Source organism: Ischnura elegans, chromosome 10, assembly GCF_921293095.1.
Source record: "Ischnura elegans chromosome 10, ioIscEleg1.1, whole genome shotgun sequence".
In the NCBI taxonomy this organism is placed as follows: Eukaryota; Metazoa; Arthropoda; class Insecta; order Odonata; family Coenagrionidae; genus Ischnura; species Ischnura elegans.
Window position 1 is genome coordinate 83,583,075 of NC_060255.1, and position 27,507 is coordinate 83,610,581.

The following is a 27,507-nucleotide window of genomic DNA, read 5'->3' on the forward strand; positions in this document are numbered from 1 at the left end:
ACTGTACAACTGAGGGTCTCACATACGAGGCTATACCATAGCCACCTAGAAAAAGGCCCGATCGCAAGTGACGGGATTGGCTCTGACGTCACCACGAGTAGTGCTGACTTCTGTTGGATACCACGTTGTTTAGGTGTGAATTTACGTTATGTTTAACCACATTTCTGGGATTTTTGTGGTGTCAGTTGGTGAAAATTGGAGTTTCTGAGGATAGTGAAGTTTCCTTTATCCTTGAATTTCATTCACTTCGGCTTCAGAAACTTGTTTGAGAGCCATTTTTAACATAAATGCCTTCCCACGAGTGTAGTGCCAGGATGCGAAGAATACTCCCGGAATGGACCCTAAGTTCAAGTTTTTAGCTTTCCAAAAGATCCTGAGCTGAAGACCAAGTGGAATTGGGCGATCACGAGAGATAATTTCACCACCGAGAAAAACAGTAGGCATGCAGTACCCTTTCTCGCTGTAATTATTTGGAGATAATTTCTAACCAGATGTGGCTTGGGGATGTTGATGAACGACTCCAGCACTGAAAGACCGCACACTATTTTCTTATTGACTGAGTAAAATAGGCATAAATTATCTTTTCACTACGGAGACTGAACCAGCGTCGCAGACAGCACCACGGCTATTTGCTCTGGCGGTAGCACTACAATGAGTGACGTCACACGCGAGCGATCAGGCCTTCTCTCTAGGTGGCAATGGCTATACTGTGCTATGATAGCCCTGCAGTAGATTCAGCAAAGAGTTGGCAGCTTAAGCATTTTCCCCCTCTCTGGGGTACAGATAGGGAGGGAGGATGGGAAAGGTGCAGCTTTTCACTCCTCCCTTATGTATATTCCTGAACCCAGATGATCAACCTTCTCAAAGGTTTTCAGAAATGTTTGGTCAACTTAACTAGGTACTTTAATCTATGACTGATGGTTTTTAGGGATGAACTTCAGCAATTGGTAAAGAGAAAAATTTTGCATTGTAATTTTTATTGCTGACCGTGACAGAAAAACAGCAGCATTTTATATTGTTTACAATAATGAAAAATACTTTTGAGTGATACATATACATAATTATTGGATCTGCAATTATTCCCTTTGTTGTAAAATATTTTAAGATTTACATTTTACAGTATTCTTTACATGCTGGGGTTATTGTGAAATTGGTGTTATTTCATAAAAGTTTACAGCTAACATCGGCATTACCAAATAATATTCATGACTCATTTGCATCAACTTAATGAAATAAATAACTAGAAACCATCCCTTTTGTTTTCAAAGTGAATATCAACTAATTTATTTGGATATTACTATATCCATGACGATGGCAATGTATAATAATCCAAGATTTACAAGTTTCTCTCGTTGATAAACACGAAACTTAATGATGATTTTCTTATTGTTTTCTTCAAACATGCATTATTGATCATAAGGCAATGAATCTAGACTTATAAAAATAAAATATTAAGGTAGCGGTGGGGGTAAGTAAAACTAATATTATTGCAGATGTAATACTCTGATACGTTGATAGATATGAACTGTAAACTGTACAGTAAGTTCTCAATGAATCCCAAGAATTTACTGAATTAACTAAGGCCATAAAAAGTTAAAATAATCGCAATATCAATTCTATCACATTAAAGAAAATACATAATCATATCTTCAGGGGACCACAGAAATTGAAAACAAGAAAGTACACAAAAGGAATTATAGAGATTTTGCAAGAAGTATAAGGATTTATCTCTAATAGGATCCATTCTGTAACATCTTACTATTGCACTGCACAGAGGTAACAAGGCTATAACTTAAATTGAGGATTCACTACATGTATGCATGTACTTATAAAATATCAATTTCTGAGTGTACTCTTATATCAGTTTTAGATATGTATACTGCTTCTGCAAACATTAAAATAAAAGTAAACCAGCATATATAAACAACGAACAAAAGGAAGTTGGTGTGAAATAAAATTATGACAATTTTGCTTGACTGGAATTTCAATGAATGCATTATGTGGCTTGATAGATTAAAATGACAGATTCAAACCTCTATTGCCTACTTCTAAAATTTATACAAAACCAACATACAACATTCTGTAAAGGTCTCCTTTCATGATTACCTCTCACTTGGCAATGAATACAGCTAAGGAGTAGGCATAACAGTCATATATATCTACGTTCAGGTTTTGCCTGTATTACACAACAGGAACAGGCATTATATTCCCCATTTTTAACATCTTTCCGAATCAACTTATCAACCTCCACTCTTCATTGTAAGATATAGTCGACAATATAACTTTCCATAAGCCTCCTGAAAGACCGACCGAGATAGCCTCCAACATATAATATAATAACACCTGTGCCAAACATATACACCTGATGTACCTTGAATCTCAGCATGTGGCCACTATGGAAATGCCATTTAACCAGAGATATGCACATTGTTAACAGCCAATAACCTAGAGAACCCCAAAGTTGACTAGAAACTAAAAACTGCCGATTTCCAAAATCTATAGCACCACAAGCTCACACAGCGACAATTATGGGAATTAAAATTGGTGAAATTGTTAGATAAACCATTTTAGCTACGGGAAGTGAAGATTTTACAACTGAAAATATTTAAACATAAACTTTAGCAAAATAATCACAGAATCACAGCTAACTCACTTATATTCACACTCACCCTTTCCTTTTGATATCATAGTCATTTTAATGCAGATATTACATTTGATCATGCAGAAAGAAAGTCAGTAGCATCCATGAGTCTAAATTATTGATTCACATTAATATACAGTTTTATATTTACATACCATCTAGTAAATATACAGGCTATATACAATCATATAAGAAATATCCAAAGGAATCTCTCCTTTTCATCATGCATTTATGTTATAATGCCATACTCATTCATCAATTAACAGAGAGAATGTTTATGTAATGTAGTATACATTAAAATGTACATTTCTTCATTTCTCCTTATAAAAATTTCTTTTACATGATTTATTAATAATGAAAATAATACACATTTATCTGGAATGATTGAGTGCAATAATGAGGAAACATCATTTAACTTCATTATCTTGAATTATATAACAAATATCATTTAGAGCATGTTTCTTAAAATTTTAGATAGACCAATCTTCCAATGATTGATAATAGAACATGAAACTTCAGGGAAAATGGATTTTTACAACAAGAGTGTAACTGAAATGTAATAAACTTTGGAAATATGAAGAAACCAATTTTTATAACATGAGCAAATAATCTAGGCCTTATCATAGACAACAAATAAATCACGAGATTCATCAAGGAGAACAGTGAAAGTTTATCAAGAATTTTTTGGATTTTTTATCAACTTAAGTCTTTCCATAGGCAGGAGAGTATACTGATCCACATTTCAGAAGGAATCTGAGCCATTCGAATCAATGCCAAAACAAAACATAAGCCACTCTAAACCAGGTTATGCTCAAAATCCACAACTCACCTAACTTCAAAACAAATATCACAGATTAACATGCTTTCACATTCAATCAACCATTTCCACTAATATCAGACGTGCAGGATTTTTCTACGTCCCAGAATCAGCAATAAATTAACTGGGGTGGAACTGGCATTGCAAGTATAATAGTTCACATGGCAGGGCGAATATTCATAAAAACTAATGCAACATAGTACACAAACGATAACAGGCCAGTTTACACAATTCAATTTCATGAGTAATCAACAAACCTTGGACAAAATATAACTATAATATCTTTTTTCAGTCAGTAACTAACATACTATGCTTATTATTCAACAATCCTTTCCTTCAAATCCTTGGACAACAAAGACAGGACACAAATACATTTCTGGGATGGCAAAAAATGGACACAGATTGGCCTTACATAATAAATAAAATGAGGATGATAATCTAGACAGATACAATTGCAATGGATCAATACAAAACTAGGATAAAACTGAATAGATGATAATCAAAAACTATTTTTTCGACAAAATGCTGTTAGAGGAATACTGGAACGATGAGCTGTGTATGCCCAAGGAATATTTCAACAGACAAAAAAATGGGATGATAGTAAAAAAAAACCATTGATTGCTTCAAAAGGCATTTAAGCCGTAGTGATGACGGTTGGCTTGGATTCACTGCAGCTGTGGGGTTCGATGACAGTCAAGGCCTCTGTGAGTATAGTCAACTCACTATCCACTGATATTGCGTCATTCCCCTGTGTCCGTCCACTTGCTCTCCTCCAGTATTCTCTCAAAACAATCCAACATGAAGACATACTGAAAAAAAAATTGTAATCTCCATGTAATACATGTGGTTGCAGCTCAGAATAACACTAAGTAGCCTCTGGCTGAATACAAAGGTACATAAACTCAAAATTCACTAATTCTTGGTTAACCTTGTGGTATTCCATTATAAGTTTTTCCTGGAATGTACCCAATTACTTATACCATTTTTTTAATATAAAAGAGCGCCACCTGGGTTTCAATGAACAATCATCATCATCAATGAATAATTAGCGCCTGATGATGATGATTATTCATTGAAACCCAGGTTGCGCTCTTATACATAAAAAAGTGGTATAAGTAATTGTGTACATCCAGGAAAAACTTACATAAATTCACCTCGTATTATATTACACAAGGAGGTCAGTTTTTGCCATTAATACAGTACGACCTAAAATTAAGTATGTAAATATTTTGCAAAAATGCCATTCAAAATTTACAAAAGCACAAAAATATCTATCAAATACATATAATGGAAGCATATGTCCGATTCATATTTTCCCGAACAAAAAATTATTATTTGACATTAGAGTAAATATACAGCAAGCTCTCGATTATCCGGGCTAATGATGGGGAGAGGCGGCACGAACAATCGGAAAACACTAATAATCCACGCTTTCACTTTAATTTCAAGTAATTTTCACAATTCGTCTAAATCAAACAATTTATTGTCATTTATGCACATTGTCTGTTATTTTAGGTTGCTTTCCAGAATCATTCACAGCCAGTTGTGCTGACTTACAAAAAATATTGGGGGGGGCCCAAACCAGGGATCTTGCCCCGGGAAATTTTATATGCATTGAGTTTTAAGTTTTTTAAGCATTTTAGAAGAGTCATATGATCAACATTAGAAACCTGATAATTTGAATCTCAATATCTGGACACTCCGGGGAAAATCGACAAGCCTGACACATTTTTTCCTCACACCCATAACGAATATTTGAGGGGGCTCGGGCCCCCTCAAGCCCCATGGAGTTGGTACCACTGTTCACAGGTAGCTTTTCCTGACTGCGATCTTTTTAGCGGCAATAACATGATTGCACTCGTATTCCTACTACTCCATGTTATACCTGGTTTCCGAAAAACCGTGCACCCGTGCCTGTGAGATCACGGATTCAGAAAATTGGTTTGCATGAATGCTTCAAAACCACTGCGCAACGTCGGAAACTATACTGTCAGGCACAACGCTGCATTGTCACGTCTCGTGCAATTTGACTGAGATGCTACTGCTGAGGGACGTGGTTCCGTGATCACTGAACGCGATCACGCACCTTGATGTTTATGTAACACGAATACGTAGCTTCCTTGAAGATAATGGGTGCGATTACCCCATCCCGCAGCAGCGATTATATGAAACCAATACTTTTGGCAATTTGTCTATGCAGGCGAGAACCTGGCTATGACTTATGCTATCTCTACTTCTACTTTTCCCGCTGCCTTCACTTCTACTACTCCCTTCCTCTCTAGTTTGACCTTGACTAGTCACGGCATAAATGTGCCCGAGTGTGACGAAATCTCCGGTTCCTTTGGACCATATTCAACCGAATGCAGGCCACGGCAATAATTGAGCATTTGCGATATGAGATATACAATTATTGATTGCAGACAACACATCTCTTAATTTGCGATTGGTTAACCATTGAAGAACCTTTTAAAATTAATCAAGGGGTTTTTCCCACCACTAATCATCGTCTGCATTCTAGAGCAAACATACAAGTAAACTTGAAACATTCCTTGTCAAAAAATAAATAAAATAATTCCCTTATACAAAGAGGATTCTAATGGAAAATAATAAGCCCGGAGTAGCCTTGCCTTAAAATGCAAATAATCTGGTGCTTTTGTGTTTGATTAATTTTTAAAATAAAGATTGCAGAAAACATCAAAGAAATGTAAAACTCATGCATGGATAAGCCGCAACACGGATAAACCAAAGCCGGATAATCAGGAGTCTGATGTAGTATATACCCGAGTTTTTGTCAAGAATTTTACTTTCTCATTAACTCTTCCATTTTCCAGCTCAACCTTGTGGAACTTAATTTTATCGTAAATGCAAATAAAACTTTGTTATATTGTCCCAGCAGTACTGTAAGTACCTGATGCCACTGCATCAAAACTACTTGTATCTGAAAATAAATTGGTGGAATATAACAAAGCTTTTCTTTACATTTACAATTAAGTTTACTTTCTATTCATTTATGCCCTTAAGTCCAACCTTTTATAATGTTCAACCAATTCAGGCATGATAAGGCGGGAGTTCAACATATTGACAATTTTATAGTTGTATTGGCCGGAAATCAATAATCCAATATTAATCAATCTTGCATTATTGATGAGATATCAATTAATTGAGAGGCATATCGATGGCTAAGTTCTAACAACACATATCTCAAAATTTGGCTGATCTGAGTTAACCCATTATTCCCCAGACTGCATATAGGGCTTTTACCTTAGATTATTTCGTATTTTACGGTTTATTTTGGCCTAATTAAGATTAATTTTCAGAAAAAAATATTATATTCATCATAATATATGATTTACATAATGTTGCGTTTACGCAACGCTGGGAAAACCCCGGTAAATAAAAACAAAAAATAACTTTTTAAAACTTAGGTTGCGTATTTTATTTTCATCGTCTTTTCTGATGTAATGTTCAATAATATTCAGCGTGGAATTAAAAGTAGCACTTTTCACAACATAACTTATCTTTCATTTGCACACTCGACATCTTTGCCGGGAGTTATAAGTATGCTTGCGGATCAAATGCCCAATTCTCCCTTCACGGGCATCTCTTGGTATTTCATTTTTCCTAATGTGTCCCGCCAGCGAGCACCGATTTTAATGCCAAATCAGCATATTCATCAGCATTGTAATGGAAACGATTACTTGCCTCAGTAAAATGTTACGATCTCAGACCGAAATTCTAACAAAGGAATTGCTTTGCCCGTGACTTTGGCGTAAAATAACCACGGAATCACCTTTCGACTATCAACCTCTTTTCGGAATAGAGGTTTTTTGCCCTAAATCTGGATATGGTAACATGCAACATAATTATCGAGTAAATCTACCCCTCCCATTTCCTGATTGTAATCGTTGATGATATTTCGATTTTCCTCGGGAATCTTCGTGAACACCTTTCACGAAATATCACTTTCTAGTTCCGCCTCTCCATATGGCGAATATTGATAAAAATAACCTGTAGAAGAGACCAGACACCACTATGTATAACCTACTCTGAATTGTTCCCAACGAATAACATTTTAGCTGTGTGCCACCTGAAATATGGAACCATTTGTTAGGAAAATTCCTAACTGAATGGAATTTTCGTTTTGTCTGTTGAGAATAGATCCGACTTTCAAAAATTTATCACTTTGTGTAGTTGAGGATTATCGGAGAGCTGTCGATAGTTATTTAGGTAATTTATCAAACCGAATCCGCGTCATACATTGCCTCACAATTGCGACAGACATCTCCTCTTAGCTTGTCCAGTACAACTTAGTGCGCGGTAATACATGATACCCCGCCAACATTATGATTCCAATTATATTTTTTTAATCTGCCTTACTCTGAGTAAATGCATGGTTATTTATCTCCTCATCGTAGTTATTTGAGTAGCTCAAAATTATTTCAAGTAATTTTCAACTGAGAAATAAGTGACAGATTGGTGACTGGCCTCCATACTGAGTAATTAGTGTTTCTATTACTTTTTTCACGCAGAAATTCGGGGCTACTACGGATGTAGAATCTATTTTTTCACATTTAGATGAACCTGTTTGTTCTCTGCATCTTTTGCCTGGGTGTGCGTGTTAACTGGACGATTTTTCTTTAGATACTACTTGAGTAAACTGTGATTTGCCTTGAATTGCCTACTGCAATCATCCATATTTGAAATACTGAGAAGAGGTAATCCCCATTGTAGTTCAAAAGTTTAGAAAACATTATACATCACCTCTCCTGTTAATTTATATTCTTCAGGTACCTTCTTGACTGTTCTTCTAAAGTATACGCCTGAGGCGTAGAAATAACGGGTAAACTTTTCTTCACATTCAAATCTGATTGAAACCCCTGGATGAATCATTTTGCAAAACGCCGAGCAAAAACTACTGCGGTATTATTGATATGATTACTGGATGGAGATGGAGAATTACTGGAGATAAAGATGCATTTCAGAGGACTATCTAACTGATACGAATCCAACTGAAGCTAGATTATTAGCCTTACATCACCTAAGCGATAAAAGAAAAAATGGGTAACTCAGGATTGCACGGAGAAAATTACAATGAGTGAATAGAGGAACACTCCACTAAGACTAAGTTGTCGATTAAAAGCCATGCTGACGAGTTTCGTTATGCTTTGAGAAAAGCCCTCTGGTCTACCAGAGAATTCCCATCGTTGCGTAAACGCAACATTATTTACAACAACCATATTTATGCCAGTAACGACGGAAATTTGTGACAAAAATGAACATGATAAATAAAGAAACTTCGAACTAAAAGAAAACATTACCTACAGTAAGAATACTCAATAATTCTTTGTAAAAAATGATTTACAATATTTAGTAATTCAACTCTTCGAAATAGGCAAATTTCGAAGTAAAATAAAAATTATTACTTTAATGAAAATTTTTCCAAAAATGACTGAATAAGAACAAAAGGTATTTCAGGAATTCAGAAAACCAGAGAAAAAGTTATCCTGACGCAAAGGTTTTTTCTAATAATTACGATTCTATAATGTTGCGTTTACGCAACGCTGGGGATTAATGGGTTAATACTGCTAATACTGTCAATAAAAAATAAACTCCAAGCAAAAAACGACTCGTTGTTCACAAATGTATTCTCCTTTATCAGTTTTTATGTATGTTTGGTTTTTGATTTCAATTAAAATTTCATACAATTAAAAAAATAAATCATTTTTGCTCTCCTGAAAAGTTGCTATTTACGAGATGTGTTGTTAGAACTTAGCTATTGGAGATGTGTTGTCAGAACTTAGCCATTGATATGTTAATCCTTATTTTGCAAAGGGGTAGTCCACCTGACCCCTTATTTTTACTCAATCCATCACAAATTACAATAAAATTTAAACAAAAAATATTGTATACGAAGGAGTATCACAGCAAGAAACAGCCATGATTCCTTAAAGTAATTCAGACTACAGCTCTTGGTTTTACCTATATTTTCCAGATTCCTAGGGAGCCTATGCTCTCTGGGTCTTTCCTATTATATATGCCTCTGATTGAATCAAATAGCATACAGGGACCATGAAAATGAGAGTTCAGGCTATCAAATTACAACTCACATAGTCACGTCACATTGTCACTTTTATCTATCATTCACAATTTTCATAGTTCCACTTTTATCACTGTCGGATTTTAATTGGCTAATGACAGTGAGAAGCAGAAAGATGAACATACTCAAATGATGACCGAATGGATAGGGTTCATATAACTGCCACCATCCCTGAAGAAGTCATGTTGTCAATTTTAAGTCATGTTATGTTATCCTATGACTCCTCCCCAAAAAATGGCATCAAAATCATTTTTTGAATAAGGCAAGATTAAGAAACAAATTTTTATATTTTTCCAAGGCCCTGAATGCTTTGATAAACACCATTTATCCATGCTCAACATTTTTCAGGAACTGTAATTGACACTAAACAAAGACCCAATGTATTTCACTGATCTCACTTAATGTTTTAATAGACAAGACTTAATTTCCCAAATAATAAGGGGATAGCAAATTGTTCCCCTTTCATAAAATTTTCTTTCATCTTTTCCCTTGCAAGTACTACAGGATTGATTAACAATTAATTGATAACAATCAGATTGGAATAATAAAATTTGATTGGATTTTGACTGCACAGTTTTTGGTGTTTAAAAAAGTTAATCAGTAGTTTAATGTCCTTAAAAATTATCCATTATGATCCAGCCGATGAGCAACAAATAAAAATAATAAATAAACAGGCAAGAATACATTTTTTGATTTAAGCTTATTCCTATTTAGCTTTAGAGTACCCATTTGGTGGCTTAAACACAGAAATATTAAAAAAAGCACTAGATTAGTGAGGTACCACATTTTTCCAAAAATGCAGGGAGAGTAGAAAAAGGTTTCTGAGATCTGACTTCAGTCCCACAAATCTAGTGCTCCACAGGAACCAAGATATAACCTCACGTTCACCGGAATTAAGTTCAAGTGGGGTTAAATACTTTGACATTGAAACAAGTTGGACTTAAGCCAAATTACCAGATGGAATAAAAACCTTAGCATCCTTCATAAAATATCTCTTTTGAAAAATTGCAACACATTAGACTGTAGGCAAAAGACATGAGACATTTGACAACATATTTATGGTAAAAATATTTGATTTATGGTAAAAATCTACTTCACGTTACTGGGCACACTTAAACTTTATAACTAAGAGCACCTTCTCCTCGAGCATCATTAAAATCACAATGAAATAGATTATAACAATATTGAAATGATCATTACCACATTAATTCACTGGTTGGCATTACTGAAGAGGGATAATTATGTTAATGAACAGGGCATAAACAAAGTCATTAATTATGAAGTATACTTACATAAGGAGTAAAAATTTTAACCCATCGTGGATTCTTTTCAGGACGCTGATATCGAAAGCAGAAAGCCATGGCTTCATCATCAACTTCCCATTCCTTAATACTACCCCACGCAAAATCAACAACTTGAGACTGCAAGACAGATAAAACATTATTTAATGATGCATATATATATAAAGCAAAGTAATAATTATTTAAAGCAATTTTTGCCCAAGGCAATACATTCAGATCATTACAGCAAGCTCAATTAGAGTAAGGAAAGAAACACACGACAGGGAAATAAAGAAAATAATAGCATTTAATGAAGCATTTAAATACCAGACTAGTTAAGGAAAATAAAATAAGCTCTGATTTGCATAATTAATGAAAAAAAATTAAAATCAATAAAATAGTTACATTTTAGAATGCTAGATTTCTAAAAGATAATTTGGTGAGGGAAATGTCATATTTTCATTAATTTGAAAACTGATTTTGCAGAAAAATAGAGAGGTATCAAGCAAGTAGAACATAGACCAAGGACACAGGGGGCCTATTATATACAAACATATCACCTCATTTGGCAGACTCCGTATTGTACGAGCTTTCTCAACCCCCCAAAATCTGTTACAACTGGCTGCTAGGCAGTGGCACACCATGGCTAGGGGGTGGATGAGACACCACAGCTAACAACCCTATATTTAAGACTCTGCCCACTTAAGTTATCATCATAGCTGATGATTGTTAACCTTTCTCAAGTCGAGCTAGCATTTTTTAAATAAATTATCATAAATAATATGGGCTTCTAAAGCACACGTTTTGTGTTCTTCACAGTATAACTATCTGAGTAAATGCAAGGAATATGCAAAAGGAATGGTTGTATACCAAACAGTTTATTGTAAATAACATTCACGTAACAGCCCAATGGACGATCATTCCGAATACATCACTAATGTACATCTATTTTCATCACCTCCGCATTTTGCATTTGTTAAATTGAATTATATTAATTTTTGTGAATGCACACTTTCCTTTTTCATACCATAGCTTCATCTATCCATTTTTAGGAGTGGAAAAGCCATGTACAATAAAGTCTTCAGTGGAGACTGTCCCAGTGCTTGTATTTTGAATACTACCTTCATTTGCTGCATGCAAATTCCTATGAAAATCTTTTGTGCCACAAATTGGTTAGGGTACTCAATGAGTAGCCAAAAACCTGGGAGATAGCTTAGGAGATTATACTCTTTTAAAGGCATAAATTTTCACCAATAAACATTAGGGTGACTCTGACTTCATACGCAAGAGCCATTAGGAATATTTGCAGCAGTAATTTTTTTGGGAGAAAATTTTGTGAAGGCCATCAGCTAGAAGTTGGTAAGCATTTTAAGGTTTCCATGCCTGTGTATTCCTCTATTCATTTTTTTCTCGGATATTGTGGTCCTCCCCTATTATTTGAAAAATGCATGAATCTTTTGTTTCTGCTCATTGTGTTTAATTGCCCACAGCAACAAATGCAAGATAACCAAAAGTATTGGGAAAGAAAGACACAGGCAAACAACAGACTATGTTAAGGGCCATCTGTATTTCATGACATTTCAGTTGGCTTTTCGTAAGTGTACATTATGATACCTGGAATTTGGAATGTCCTCCTCTCACAAGCAGAAAAAATCAGTTTATAAAGCTAGGCGGTGAGTGACTCAAGTATAGCAAATGGACAAGACAACAAGGTACAAACTAATGAAATGATTGCTAATAAACATTTAAGAAGGGAGGACATAAGGTTGAATACATACTTCTAGAGAACCATCCTCAGCACACGCTTGCAATTTAAAACAGTTGGCTCCAATTGATGCAACTACATGCCCATCCTTGCGGGAATCACAGGCACAATGAGGAAACACTACCTCACCGTAGCCATCCAGCTCTCTCGCCAACTGTAGATACTGTAAGATTAATGATAATAAGTACAATACTGTAATTTAAACAAGAGCACTAAGATATATTTGGGATAGATTGATATAAGCTATTTGAAAATACTCTATTTGGAACAACGGCATCAAGGATTTCCATATTTATGTAAGGAAGGATAAAAAATGGTTGATGCAAACAACTTGCTACAGCTGCTACCTCAATAAATGTAAAAACCCATTTGGTCCAGTAAAAAAAACTTTTCCACCAAACGTCACTGCATTCAGTTTTAAAGATATGGCCCAAAAAAAGTAAGCCAGTAGGCAAAAATACTGAGAGAGTATTTTTACATTACAATATTATTCCTGTCACTTTGTCATCCTGAAACTGATCAAGGGAAAATTTACACATAATTGTTTAAAAATAATTTATGAATATCCAAAAGCTACTAGTCAATGTTTATCAGATTTCAGATTCATATTTGCTGTGAGTTATTGCACACCATGAAGGCACCACGGTAAGTAATGAACTGTCCCCCTCTTATTTCCCCCCCACCCCCCCCCCCACAAAACAACGACCGTAATCCACCCCTGGAGTCATCATGAATAAAAAGTTACGTAAATGCTTGATGACACACATCATTTGCTAAAAATAGAATTAAAATACCTCAAAATTATTATTAGATAAGAAACGTCCACCAAATTATATATTCAAAGGAAAAGAAATTTGTGACTTAGTATACCAACTTAAAAAGACAATGAAGTATGCATTTTTCTCTTTTGACCAATAATCACTTATTCATATTTTTGATTTACAGAAAACACTAAGTTAAAAAAAAATATGCTATAAAGACAAAAAAGGGAGGTTCCTCAAAACGTTTTAGGACTCCACAAAAAAGTTTTCAGCTATGACCCCTTTTCTGAATTCTTGATATTGAATTTTTTTCAGGATATAGAAAAATGAAAAGCTCTTAGGAGAAACAATTATTGACAAGGTAAGAAAAGATGCATGTTTTAATCTGCGATTGTCATGCATCCTATACAAATCCAAATTCATGGCTTGAAATTATAATAAACATACCTCATGTTTTCTGGCAGCATCTTGTAGAGCCTTTAGCTGGTACAGCCTGTCATCTGCACGGATGTGCCCCCTATTTACATCATCAACAGCCTGAAAATATATACGTCACCCTTGTATTTTTTGCAAAGCATTTCATATTCAAAGCTAATCATACAATACTAATTAATATTATTAGTTACTTCAGGCATGACTTTATGGAATCTACTTGACATATTGAAAAGTAAAGAAAACTTGCTAATTCCACATAAGCATTTAATGTACGACCTAGGTTTCGAAGTGCCATGCCATCGTCTGGTACAGATGCACAGAAGACTAATTGATCGAAGAATTAAGAATGATTGAGAATGGATATCTTTAAGAGCAACACAGAGAACATAATATTAAAGCCACACTATATTTCCAGGTCCGATAGAAGCGATAAATTAAGAGAGATGTTTTGCCGAACGGATAGATATGGGAATTCGTTTTTCCCCTGAACCATAAAGGACTTTAATAAATGCTAGTCCCAACTTCGTAGAGCACTTCATTTTCTATGCGTAGATGGCTGGTGTCCTAACACCCCCTGCCACACGCCTTTTAGGCGGCCTGCGGGGTATTATGTAGATGTAGATGAAGACGGAGAATAAACAGTCATGCACAAAAACTATTTTTTAAAATCTCAAAAACACAATGGCCAGAGGAGAGGGATGGAATTCTCAAGGAGGGAATGGGCGTGAGAGGAATTGGGATTTCTGTGCTCACAATGTTTCCAAAATAAGGGGGGGATGTAGCAGCACGTAGTTCGGGTGAAAGGCAAGAGGGAAATTCCAGTGCGTTGTAACGGGTAAAGTGCGCCTTTTGGGCCCCTCTTGATTCGGGGCTGGCGCTCAACGCCTGAAGACCGGTTGCCTGGAGGAGTGAGGGCTGGTGAGCGGCGTGTAGGCAGTCAGCTGGGAGGAGCCGCGGGCAGTGGGTCGTGAGGAGCCAGGGAGTGCGGTCGAAGCTTGGCCGCGTGTGCACGGCACCGTTTTGTGATAGCAATTGAACTTGTGATTTTGTATCGGAGAGAATAAACCTTTTTATTTGTTACATGGCGCCCGACGTGGGGGCTCGACATCATTCTGTAAGTACGAATTTACAATTAGTTACCCATTAAGTGTTTTTGGTGGGACTGCCAGCAGCTTCGGTGTTCTAATTAGTTTTTCGCTTTCCAAACCCCTCGTTCCTTTACCACGGTCCAACCCCATCCCGTAGATTAATGCCCCGACGGACCTCGGAGGCGAGAAGTCATAGTACCTTTACCTTTATCCTTTTGCATAGGGAATTATTTTCAAATAATGGCAGTTCCACAAGGAACTAGTTGGATTAATGTCCTTTCGAAAGAGGACGCGTTGCAATGGTGTCACAGGTTCACGTTAGACCATTCCGGAACTTTGGACGAAGTCAGGCGGCGATTGAGGGATCGAGTGAAAGAAATTCACGCCGCGAGTGTATCCGAGGAAGAAGCTGGAGGGGTTTCAACACCAGTACGTGCAACAGACCAATTGTCACAATTGATAGAAGCCCTGACGCGCCTCTCTCCTCAGGGTCCCGATCACGGTGAAGCATGTTTAAGAGGGCTGACAAACGATATTGTCCGCTGGAATTTACGATTTGACGGTGATGAGGGTGAAGGGGTAAATCTCTTTTTGGAACGCGCCGACGCCTTTAAAGAATATAAGGGAGTTTCGGACGAGGAAATGTGGGGTTTAGTTCCGGAAATGATAGGCATGAAGGTGACTCAATGGCTCCGAGCAAACCTATTTAGTATATCCTCTTGGGGAGAGTTCAAAAGAGAAATAAGAAGGGCGTACTTGCCTGTCGGGTACGATATTAGACTAAAGAAGGATATGTTTGCCCGTACGCAAGGCGAAGGGGAGAGGATAAATGAATACATTACAGTGCTCAGAACGATGAATGCTAGGCTGGAAAATTCATTGGAGGAAGGGGAACTACTCTCCTTAGCGCTAGATAATCTCCATCCGTTCTACTTAACTAAGATAACATCGCTAAGCATTCATAGTTTTACCGAACTTGTTAGTGTGGGCGCAGAAATTGAGGCGCGACAAGAACGCTGTAAACTTTATCGCCCTCCTCCACGGCCCCATCAAATGGTTGATCGCGAGTTTGGCTATGTCCCAACGGGCGAACGCGAGGTGCAAGGAGGCTCTAGCGCGACTAAGGCTGAAAATTGCTGGCACTGTGGGAAAACGGGACACATAACTCGTTCGTGCCCTGAGCCGCGGAAGTCCACCAATATATCTAAGAGGTCAGTTGTCGCAAGCATAGATTTAAACTAGAATGCGACTCTCTGATCACGGGGTCAGAGAGTCGCTACTCCAACCCGTCATCTAGAAACAAAGATTGGAAAGTGTGGGTGGAAAACGTTCGCGGCTTCATGAACTCTAAAGTCCAAGATCGTGTATGCTACGCGAAAGAGGGACGTTTTTTTTGTAGTTGTCGAATTAAAAGGGCGTAAGGTGAAGGCACTATTAGACACCATTTGAAAATCTATGGGGCATCTATTTCCTTAGTCAATAAAGAGATAGCAAACTATCTCACCAATATGGGTGAACTTGTCTCTCATTGCCATAACAAACGCGTCGAGGTTGCGGACGGTCGAATAGTACCTTTAGACCCACCGATATGTACGTCTGTAAAAATTGGCTCTTTTAAATGGGCAAGTAAGTTATATGTCTTGTCGGGGATGCCGTGCGAAGTTCTGTTGGGAGCAGACTTTTTTTTCGCATGTGGGCCAACAATACGTTTTGGTAAAGAAAAGTTATTAATTTTTGCTGATGGAACCAAAGTCCCGGTCATGACATTAAGAGAAGACCCGCCTCAAAGGGGGTTGGCTGTGAGCAACGACGTGGGAACTGTCGAAGTTAGTGACGAAACCTCGAATTTTTTGGAGCGGGAACTGGCACTTTTTCAAAATGTACCTGGGAGAACTGATGTAATTCGCCACCGGATCGATACCGGAGACGCAGTCCCCGTTAAGCAACGGTATTATCCTGTTTCTCCCAAAATTCAGGACGAAATCAATGCCCAGGTCGATGAAATGTTGAGGGACGGCGTAATTGAGCCTTCTAAAAGTCCATGGTCGTCCCCAATTATTTTGGTTCCTAAGAAGGATGGGTCGCGTAGGTTTGTGGTAGACTTTCGGAAGGTGAATACCTTGAGCCGGAAAGATGCCTACCCACTACCCCTCGATAGGCTTAAGGGAGCTAAGTGGGTAAGCACTCTTGACTAAGACTCTTTTTATTTGTTACAGCGTAAATAAAAACATAGTCATCTGAGGTAGTAGGGGAGGCAAGGCAGGAAAAGGGTTTGTTTTCTTATCAGTGTCTAAGAGGGGAATATCTAGAGGGGGGAGTTGGAAGGATACAAAATTTCATTCCTTATTTTTGACACTCCTTCAAATTTCAAACTGCTCAAAGGCTTGATCCCTTTTTTCTAAAAATAGAATATCTGGTGTAAAGTCACTAATATGTTTCTCATCCATCATGTTTGGCTGGATGAGATGGATGGACGAGAACCATATTAGTGACTTAATTAGGGTTGGGCAACTTCGTTACCAACAATAATGAATTATTTCAGATATTCAATGATTAATTATATCCAATAATCAAAATAATTTTGAGGAAAAAAATAAAATTTTGCCACTATTATATGCTTTATAAATACTGGTAATGATTGATATTATCATATTTCTCCGAATATAGTCCATCTCCCCATGTAAAGCCCCCCATAATTTCAGAGGCTAGATTTAAAAAAATCTTCAGTACAGATAAAGCTTTTAAGTTGAAAATGTTCAACATATAAGGTGCTCTAGGAATAAACTGAATTTTCTTATTATCAGATCAACAAATATACAAGTTACTTGATGTTTAAAAATGCACCCTATTTCATAAAAAGCATTTGAATAATTTTATCTGCATTTTTATCAGGTTGAGCTTCAACAATGAATAATTTTATGGCTCCTTGCCTTGGGTATATTTTTGAAAGGAGAAAAAAAATACTGATTTTTTCAGCTAAATAAACACTAATACGTAACTGATACTCTTGTAAACCAGAAATTCTTATGGCCTTTATGTTTTCAAAGGTTTCATTTTGATATATAAGGAAGGACTTTTTCAATAGTCTAGCTAACACAGAGGAAGGGCATGCAAAATCATAATGAATCCTTGTAATAAGATGATAACATAATTATGGCTAGATAGTGATTTTTTTAATATGTTTTTGAAACCTTAATTCCATAACTTCAATTGAACATAAGTTAAAAATTGGAGGCAAGCAAATTTACAAGTTGCCCATTGTAAAGAATACATATAGAGGGTGATAAATGCATATCTTTACATATTAATAACATTTAGGAGTATTTTCCTTACCTGCCAAAATATATAGGTAGTAGCCTGTTCATCTGACGCAAGCCTAAGCTCTCGCTGAAGGGAAAAGAGCCACTTCCGAATCGAGAGGCAAGTAGATGTAGCTGTGCTGTAGTTTTGTATATACAAACTATGGGGGAACTCATTTGGCAACAACCTGCGTTCTGAAAAAATAATATAAAACACAAATAGGTAAGAAAGTTCTCTGAATTTTGAAACATAGAAGAACTTCATCCAACTACCAAAATTAACATAAAATTTTATTAGGCCACTGCATCACAATAACATTTGAATTAATTGATAAGAGAATACATAAAAATGCATGCACTTAATTTTGAGTATGAAAGGAAATATAATTCTGACCTTCAAATTCTGATAATGGCAATATAGGCAGCAGTAACATTATGAATACCAACTGCACAAAATATCATACATTACTCATTAAATTAGTTATGCCTTTCCGGCAATTATTATTTGATCCAAATTAACCATCAATTCTTTCAGAGGTATTAACATAGGAGGATATTGAAATATTTGCAGAGGATAATTAGGAATGGGATCCCCTCGAGACAAAGACAGTATAAATCTGCACTGCAGTGTACTGAAAACTAATTTAAAATCCATTTAATGCAAATTTTCTGGAATTTATTCATCATGAGGACTCATTCTTTACTTCCAGATAATCTAGCAGACTAGAGTACCACATATATGGAACTAATCCATTTTGATCTTTATATTTGCAGCAAATCACTGAAAGCTAAAAACCTAAGGAAAACCCAATTTTATCATTTGCATCACATTCCATGGCATAACAAGCACAGGTAATTTTAAATGACTGTCGAGAAAATTGCATATTATACCGTGTATGCATTTATACCGTGAAAGATAAAAGATGCTCTCCTTTCGGCATGACAGTCCTTTTTACACTGACCCTTCACAATAATTAATAGGTCTGCTAAACTGTGCTGCTATTTTGAGATCCATTATATTTACTGAGTGAACATTTCCAAGGAGTAGGATGCTTACAAATTATAATTATTCCAAGATAAAAAAGCACAACTGATTGGATCTCTAAAAAAGAATTCTTCTCACAATCTGGCCCATCAGCACAAAATGCATTAGTTTTGAAATCATATTTTCCATTAAGGTAATTTCCAAATTACCTTTCTTGCACCTTAATAGCAGGCAACAGGGTCAGGCAATAAGAAATTGAAACAAACAGTTATGCCCACCTTGACCAAAATGCAAAAAACTCATAAATCTGAGTTCTTGTCAGATCATTTTGAAGGCAGATGAATTATGCATAATTTTCCCCTTATTTAACCCATTCTTGAATCAACAACATGAAAGTCCCAGAATAATTAAAAAATAATAATAATAATAATAATTGGGAAATGTAGGAATTTGTGACCACAGTCAGTCGAAAACTATAAACCCTGAGCAGGATGAAAGTAAAATTTACTTCAATTTTTGGTAAAATATCTGCACTTGCATGCAGAATGAAGATTTAAAACTTACCAAAATTATACTCCACAATTTCGAAAAGAGCAAAATACTTGGCAGACTGCTTACTCATCCTCGCTTTCTCAATTACCGCTGAGAACACTTCACCCGTGTTAGAATTCTTCTTCACCGACACTGTTATCACTTCTCGGTCAGGCATTAATACCTTCAAGTCTACTGGTGATGCATTTCCCTGAAACAAATCAAGAGTTATTGACTTCAATGTATGGTTGAAATATTATAATTTGAAATATGACTCATATACAATATGAACTACCTTAGCTCATAAAAACCATAAACACTCATTAACAACAATAATGAAAGTTCATTTGGCCGAATTAATTTCCAAGGAGTTATGTTCTCTTAGCTAAAATCTATTTAAAATGATCATCATAACCAGAATTAAGTTAAACATGATTTCTAGGATTTTGGATTGAATAAGCTTGAATTACCATTTCGTCAAGTTTACGGGCAATTGAACAATCACCTAAAACACATGTTCCATAATTAGAATTAGCAACTATGTAATTCTGAGCATTAGTTTGACTTTTAATTATGTTAGTTACAATTTTAAGCAACCAATTTTTACTAGATCATCTCCATCATGAATCAATATCTAACACATACATTAAAGCTTACACTTAACAAATTCATTTTTTAGAAATTTTTAGGTGAAGCATTTTTCAAGTGAAAGGGAGGATACCATCAGGTCTTTAGCAGACAAAAAATAATGGCAAATTTTGTAGTTGACAGAGGAGACAATTAATTATTAATCAGAGGGATTGTAGTCAAAGCTACAGATATTAAAACCTAAGTGAAATACATGTAGCTTCACCATCTTATGTCCCTAAATACAAAAGAATAACAGTAAACATGTCAATGAACCATAATTCGATGATTACGAATGTATAATTCCAAAATGCTGAAGAGACAAAATTTCATTAAATTTATAAAAATCATTTACTGTGGGGTGCATAAAGAATGCTTCAATTGAAATAAGTACCCATACAGTTCATATCATGTTGGTCGGCATTACATACACAGCCACAGATTGACTTATGTGGTACCTAGGGTGATGTTTTATAAGGCTCCTACTTCCCTCTATAGTTAAGAACAGAGAATGAAAATGCTTTGTGGGTTCTAATTGAGATCCCTTAAATTTAAGACCAGGGGAAAAATAACCAGTAGCCCAACTCTGGAAATCCCTGGCTGGCACACAAAATTAACATTAATTAAATTAAACGGCAATGAGAAATTGATTCCAATTACCTGATCATCTTCCGTATCCGTAAGAAATTCCTGAACAATGTCACTCTCTGCTATTACCCGGACAGCACAAACTTTCTCCAAATATTGTTCTAGCCCACGCCTGCGAGCATCAAGCTGCTGCTCACTTAAGCTGCAAAAGTAAATAAATATGTATCAAGTGTCTAATATTTACAGACATACAAGAAAATAGTTTCGTCTCTCTTTAACCTTGCGCAGAAGGAGGCAAAGGCATAAAAAATGCCTCTTTCTCTATCCACATGATTTTGAAAAGAATTACTATGAAAAAGCCTTCTGAAATTTTGACACAATATTACAAAGTAGTCTTTTGCCAAAAATATTAAAAAAATAAGGAAGTACTCGTCACGTTTGCAATAAATATTAATTTTTTTCATCATTACACAATAACAACTTAGATTGTGTACCCTACTCAAGAGAAAAGTTCAAATAGATAATTATTATTATAATCAAAGAGACACATAAAATACATTCTAAATCACACTGACAGTAATTTTTAATTTGGCTACTATCAAGACCACTATCAGGATTATTCTACATAAATGGCACTCACTCCATTGAAAAACTAGCTGCTCTGAGTCAAGTACTAGCTGGAGAGGGAAAGTAGAGGAGAGTAAGAAATGAACACTTAAATGAACGACTGATAATTGAGGCACAATCATCCAATGGCACAATAATGTCATAGTGTACTCTCATTGAATATATCTTTCATCTCACTATCTTTTGTACCACTTCTTCAATGGAGGACTTTCTTACTGCTACGGAATTTTTTTCAGCAAGTATTCAGAAAGCAAAATAGGGTAGTTATTTAAGTCAAAAAGTAACACTCTGTTACACTTCATTTAAAATAATTACATTTTTACAGCATCCGTTTAATTTTATGCTAAGTTCTCACTAAAAATCCACATGCAAATACTTACGAAAAAGGCCATTTCCCCGGCAATTTGGGAAAATTAAAACCTATGAATTCCTTTTTGAGGTTAAGATGGAGGGTTGAAAATTCTCTATACCGCCTAGAGCACAAGTGACGCCCAGCCATATAAATGTTGTACACCTTTGGAAAAAAAATAATAAATAATTTACTATGTTTTCTAAAATATTAAAAATAATACCTTTAGGTACTGCATTATTGATTAAACCAATGTACTAAGTTTCAATAGAAAAATATCCAACCAACTCACAATTTATTTCAATACCATATTTTTATATTGTAGGTTTACATTTTTTGTTAGACGCATGCTATGTATCTTTAGAGGGCACTGACTCAAAGGTGGCTAAAATATGAGAGAGAGAATGTAGAATGAAACACAAAGCCAACATGATGAAACAAATATTAGGTGCAGTCTTTGACTTCTTCAGAATTAATTAATCCTTAAATATTACAATTTGCTGAGTACTAAAAGCAACATGATCCTTTCAAGGTAAAAATCTACCAAAGGAATACATAATTTTCTTTAATCAGTGCATATTGTAGTATCACATCTATTCCTCTCTCAATTTTTTACTGTCAAGCAGTACACTCAAAGAAAAAATAACAATAATATCCACATAAAAAATAAAAACACATATTGAATATAAAAAATAATACATTCACTGGTACATCAGTGGAGTAGGAGGGTACATCAATAACAAAATTAACTAAGTTGGCTAAGTGGTATATTGTCCAGCACAATTTTTTACATTCAAAGCTGCATTTAAACATTAAATTTCACTTGCCAACTACTTTCCTTCTCACAACAATGGCTGATTCACAAATCTGAATCTTACACAATAAATATAGCTACACTAAATTTAGGCAAATTCTCTACAGCTATAAGGACTTCTCAAAGTCTATTGCTCCAGCAATATCAATAGTCAAGTGATTCTACTGGTTAAACAGGAAATCACAAGTCAAAAAGGTTTATTTTTATACAAATTACAATGTGTTAATATTATGAATTAAAAAAAAAACTACAAAATAATTTTCTCATATTGCTTTCCAGAGAAAAAATTATGAAAACTATGATAGTATATTTGAACCTGTAATGCCATTAGGGAATGCAATGGGTGTAGATTATACGATAAACAAAAACTTTCCAGCCTATGCTACTATGCCACTTTGTGAAATTGGTGCAATGCACTTTTTAATCCCAGCAACAGAAATTAATTACTGAAACATAAATATCTGAGTTACGTCATTTTTTTACACGAAAATACAAAACAATCACAGCAATTTTCTTACTCTTAAAACATTCTATAGAGCACTTTCATCAGTCATTAAACCTAAAATTTAATCAATCAATTGTGATCAATCATACATATTGATGAGAATCATCCAAGCAGCTTGTTTTTTGTGTTCGAGCTATCACAAACTCATTTACTTATATTGCAAAGAGACTCCAGCCCTTGAATTGCTGTAAAAGAACTAGTACAACCCTAGTCCTACTCTGTATACATTCCGTGATAGGATTGTTGGGGCTAAATTGGAAATAAATATTTGAAATGTATGTAGATTACCACACGTTCACCATGTAAATATTTTTTTTTCCATTCTGAATGCAAGAGAGAGAAAATATGCATTAAAAACTTAATCTTTTTTCCATCAACATAATACTTGTTACTACAGCTAGTATTGGATATTTCAAAACAAGGCATGTGCAAAATATTCTTACCCTATAAAACTTACATACTCAATCATCTGTTTAGATCCAACTTACCACATATCTTTCACCCGATTTATCCAGTGTATGATAGTCAGGAATAGAAATGGGGAGAGAGCGTTTCTCACTATAGTCAATATATGAGTATCCAACAGGTTCTTCATTTGGTTCCAGTCTTTCTGCCTCCTGCAAAACAAGTAAGAAATGAAGCATAACTATAAGTGGTTTGAAAAGCATTAAATTATTCAAACAAAAATTTTTATGCTGATTAACTTCCAGAAAATTCAATATGCTCAAGTAAAAATCAATTATATCCAAAGAAACAAAAAGAAGAAATAATCAGAAAACAGAATACATAATGATATACTAAACAGTTACTGAAGGTAACTCTTTAGCGGCTGCTTTTTATAGTGCAAGTCAGCCTCAAACTGTGGCTACAATCAAAAATAAATACATAAATGAAATTACAGTTTCATAACATTTTTTGCATACATCGGCACATATTTTAGCAATTGTATTGCTGATCTGTAATTTTCAAGTAATGAAACCAAGTAAGTAGCTATTTATTGAGCTTGAGCTATTGATGAGCTATTTCTTGAACACTAAAAACGTCAGCACTGCAATTGATAGTAAAACTATTAACACATGCAATAGATAATGATTCAAAAAATTATTATATTTACAGATTTTATTAAAATTTTAGCACTAAAGTTTGAGCATTTTTCAGTGAATTTGAGGAATATTCTGATGTTACGAGACAGACATTAAATTTCTCACTTGAAACTTGTTTTCAATAAATAGGGACACAATATTCTGAAATTTTATGGCTCTTACCTGAGGTGTAACAGAAATTACAGTCAGAGTGAGGACATCTCCACCAGATTTAATGAGATCAACGACTTGCTTGTGAGTAGCTCCTTCAACGCTCACCCCATTACTGTAAAGAGAAAGAACAATAAACATGGTAAGAAACAAATAAAACTGAAATACATCAAAGAGTGGTTTAAATTTATTACGTTATGTGGTCCAATTTGACTTCTATCAATTGCACTTTAATAATATCTTACATACTTGTATCATATACGTTGTCAACGGTCAAATATAAACATTAAATTAATACAACAAAATAAAAGGTGTAGAATAAGTTATAGTAGGTAAATGGGATGTTTTTATGATGCATTGAAATTATTCCATTGGGTACAAGAACCTTAAAAATAAACATTTCTAATTGAACCACTAAGTTGAATTCTGAAAGATGCCCAAGATATTGACACTAAGAGTTAGGTGGAAGGAGAACCTTGAGAAATCAATGCGCATTGTTCGGTTATTGTTCAGAAGAAATTTCTCCCATACCTTAATGACGAACTGAGTGATGAAACTACAGACATTTGAAAAAAGCTTATCACTATAAATTTTTACACACATTTCCATCTGTCAAATGGTAAAATATTGAAATTAAAATGTAAAGTAATTATTTAAAATGCAACCACAACTTAGGAAACAGGGCTTCATCATTAACGCGTAAGAATGTCGACAGCTGCTATATTCATATAATACAACTGTTGAAACTTTTCTTTAAAACTGTCAAGTTGTAGGCTGAATGACAATTCACGAGGCAGTAAAAAGAGAAATTTTGGCACACGGAAAAATAATTTTTTTTAAATTTTCAATTTAATTTATATTTTAAAAATTTCAACTACCCAATTTTAAATTGCAGAAAATCAATGGCATAATATTAATCTAGGACATCTATAACATTATTGGTATGGTATGGTAATTGGAGGAGGTGAACGCCATCTGAGGTCATTCGTGCCACGAGGGTGGGTAAGGAGGGAAGGGTGGAGAGAAACCTGGCATGGGCATAAGCCTGCTCTTAACGAAAGGCACCCATGGCTTAACACTCCATCCAAAAGATGGACTGCTGTACTTAAAGTGGCCTCCACAAGGCACTCAAGCAGGGATCAGGAATTCATTGAAAAGAAAACACCACCATTGAAGGGAACTGTATCCAGACCCACATGGTGGGAAGCCAGTTCACCAACCATTACACAAACCCGATCCACTATAAACATTATTAATAAAAAAATTGTTGTGTTGAAGTGTTGCAATATGTATTGACACTGAACAGTCAGTGGAAGACATTGACACTTAAAGTTAGGTAAAAAGAGATCCTTGAGAAAACAATTGCTGCTATCAGGTTATTGTTTGGAAGAAATTTAACTTTTACCTTAATTAGGGACAGAGCGATGAAACTACAGATTTTTCAAAAAGTTTATCATTATAAATTTTAATTTATTTACATTTATTGGTAGTTTCCATGAAAATCCTCAATGACCTGGAGGATGGAATTCCATCATGCAAATAGTAATAACGTCAGGAAACAATATTGGTTCCTATTATTTTTTTATTGTCTAAATCGAAAGATTATTACTCCTGGAGTATGAATTTCACGCTTTTAGATTTTTAAACGACGATATCTATTTTTCGCGATTAAATGAAAAGTGAAAATTTTCAACCGCGCGAAAACGCGACGGCTAAGTATGAATGCTGGGAAAACCCCGTGTGACGTCATTCTGGTTCCCGCTTCCGCCGTGCGAGGTAACCTTAGGGCGAGGATATTGTGCGCCGCTGCGATGCTGGTTGCTACCAGGTAGCAGAGTACCCTGCTAGCAGGTAGCGCTTGGCTTAAATAAGGATTATTAATACCTTATCAAACGAAAGAAACTTTCCGAACTTAGGCAGTTTTAATAGGTGATTATTAAGAGATGTTTCCCTGAAGTCTGTGCCTCATGCATGCATTGGTAATCTCAGACGATGTATAACTCCTATCTACTCGTATAGAAACTGGGTCCCTGTGACGTCACGCGGAGTGGAATCGCATGGGCGCCAATCTGGCCTTTTTCAAATGAGGATAAAATTGACCATTGCCATTCGTCTAAACTGGGATTATTAAAACCAAATAATTTGTATATTATGATTACACTAATGGTGGGTAACGAATCGCAATCAATGCCTTTCGTTTTCTTCGATGAAGGAAACTGCCCAATTGAAATAGCAACCGTGCGTCTCGAGGTGGATCGATCTCCTCTCCCACACCAAGAATCCCACGCACACCACGTAACGGATCCTCCCTCCTTCCGCTGCCGCCGCCGTAATGTCAACAGGTTTGAAACGCCCACGCAAGCACGCCACAGACTCATATTGCTACCGTTTCATTGAGCACTGAAACCGTGGACCAAAGGCCTGCATCATTGATAGAAGCCGATTATTGAAAATCTAAAATCCGTGGTTACCTAGTGAATTAGAAAATAATGCAATTTAAAAATAAATTTTTAATAAAAAGCAACGTTTTTCTTGAAACAAATTTTCAATACGCTTCGATGCACTCACATTTGTTGCAATGATTCTTCTCATTCTTCTTCCCTTTAACGATCGCAGCGACAACATCGGATTTTGGCGGCCATTTTTAAAACTACTCTCCGTATTTTATTTTAAATTCTGAATAACAATCGAGGTACAGATTAAATTAGAACAAAATCGTTAGAAAATTGCATTGTCATCTGGTTCTGAGTTATCTTGAAAATTTCAGCTTGATAGCTAATCGGAAAGTGGATTAAAATAGAGTTGCAAGATTTGACCCGGACAACATGACAAACAAGAAAGCGACTTTATGAAAACGTTATAAAAATGACTAAATTTGATTATTCAAAATTTTAATTAGGCGATGCTGATTTGAGATTAGGAAAAATGTTGACATCAACTAGAACATACACATACCACGGGAACCAAGGTAAATGTAAAAGTTAGGCACACCATCAAGCTTTTTGATTTGTCAAAAAATAAAATCAAATACGTTAGTTGCATGAG

General features: G+C 35.5%; 1 protein-coding gene across 2 annotated transcripts in view; it reads right to left on the reverse strand.

Moving 5' to 3' along the window:
* Nucleotides 1-2,736: 2,736 nt before the first annotated feature.
* LOC124166718 (sorting nexin-27) overlaps nt 2,737-27,507 on the reverse strand; it is a 125,272-nt gene continuing 100,501 nt past the window's right edge. For both annotated transcript variants that reach the window (XM_046544373.1, XM_046544374.1), the window contains exons 2-11: nt 24,475-24,577; nt 23,698-23,826; nt 21,922-22,055; nt 20,987-21,116; nt 19,733-19,910; nt 18,218-18,378; nt 13,809-13,898; nt 12,614-12,763; nt 10,848-10,976; nt 2,737-4,267 (exon numbers count right to left, since the gene is read on the reverse strand). In XM_046544373.1, coding sequence (XP_046400329.1) covers nt 4,199-4,267; nt 10,848-10,976; nt 12,614-12,763; nt 13,809-13,898; nt 18,218-18,378; nt 19,733-19,910; nt 20,987-21,116; nt 21,922-22,055; nt 23,698-23,826; nt 24,475-24,577 — 1,273 coding nt within the window. In that variant the 3' untranslated portion in view covers nt 2,737-4,198. The remainder of the gene's footprint in view (nt 4,268-10,847; nt 10,977-12,613; nt 12,764-13,808; nt 13,899-18,217; nt 18,379-19,732; nt 19,911-20,986; nt 21,117-21,921; nt 22,056-23,697; nt 23,827-24,474; nt 24,578-27,507) is intronic.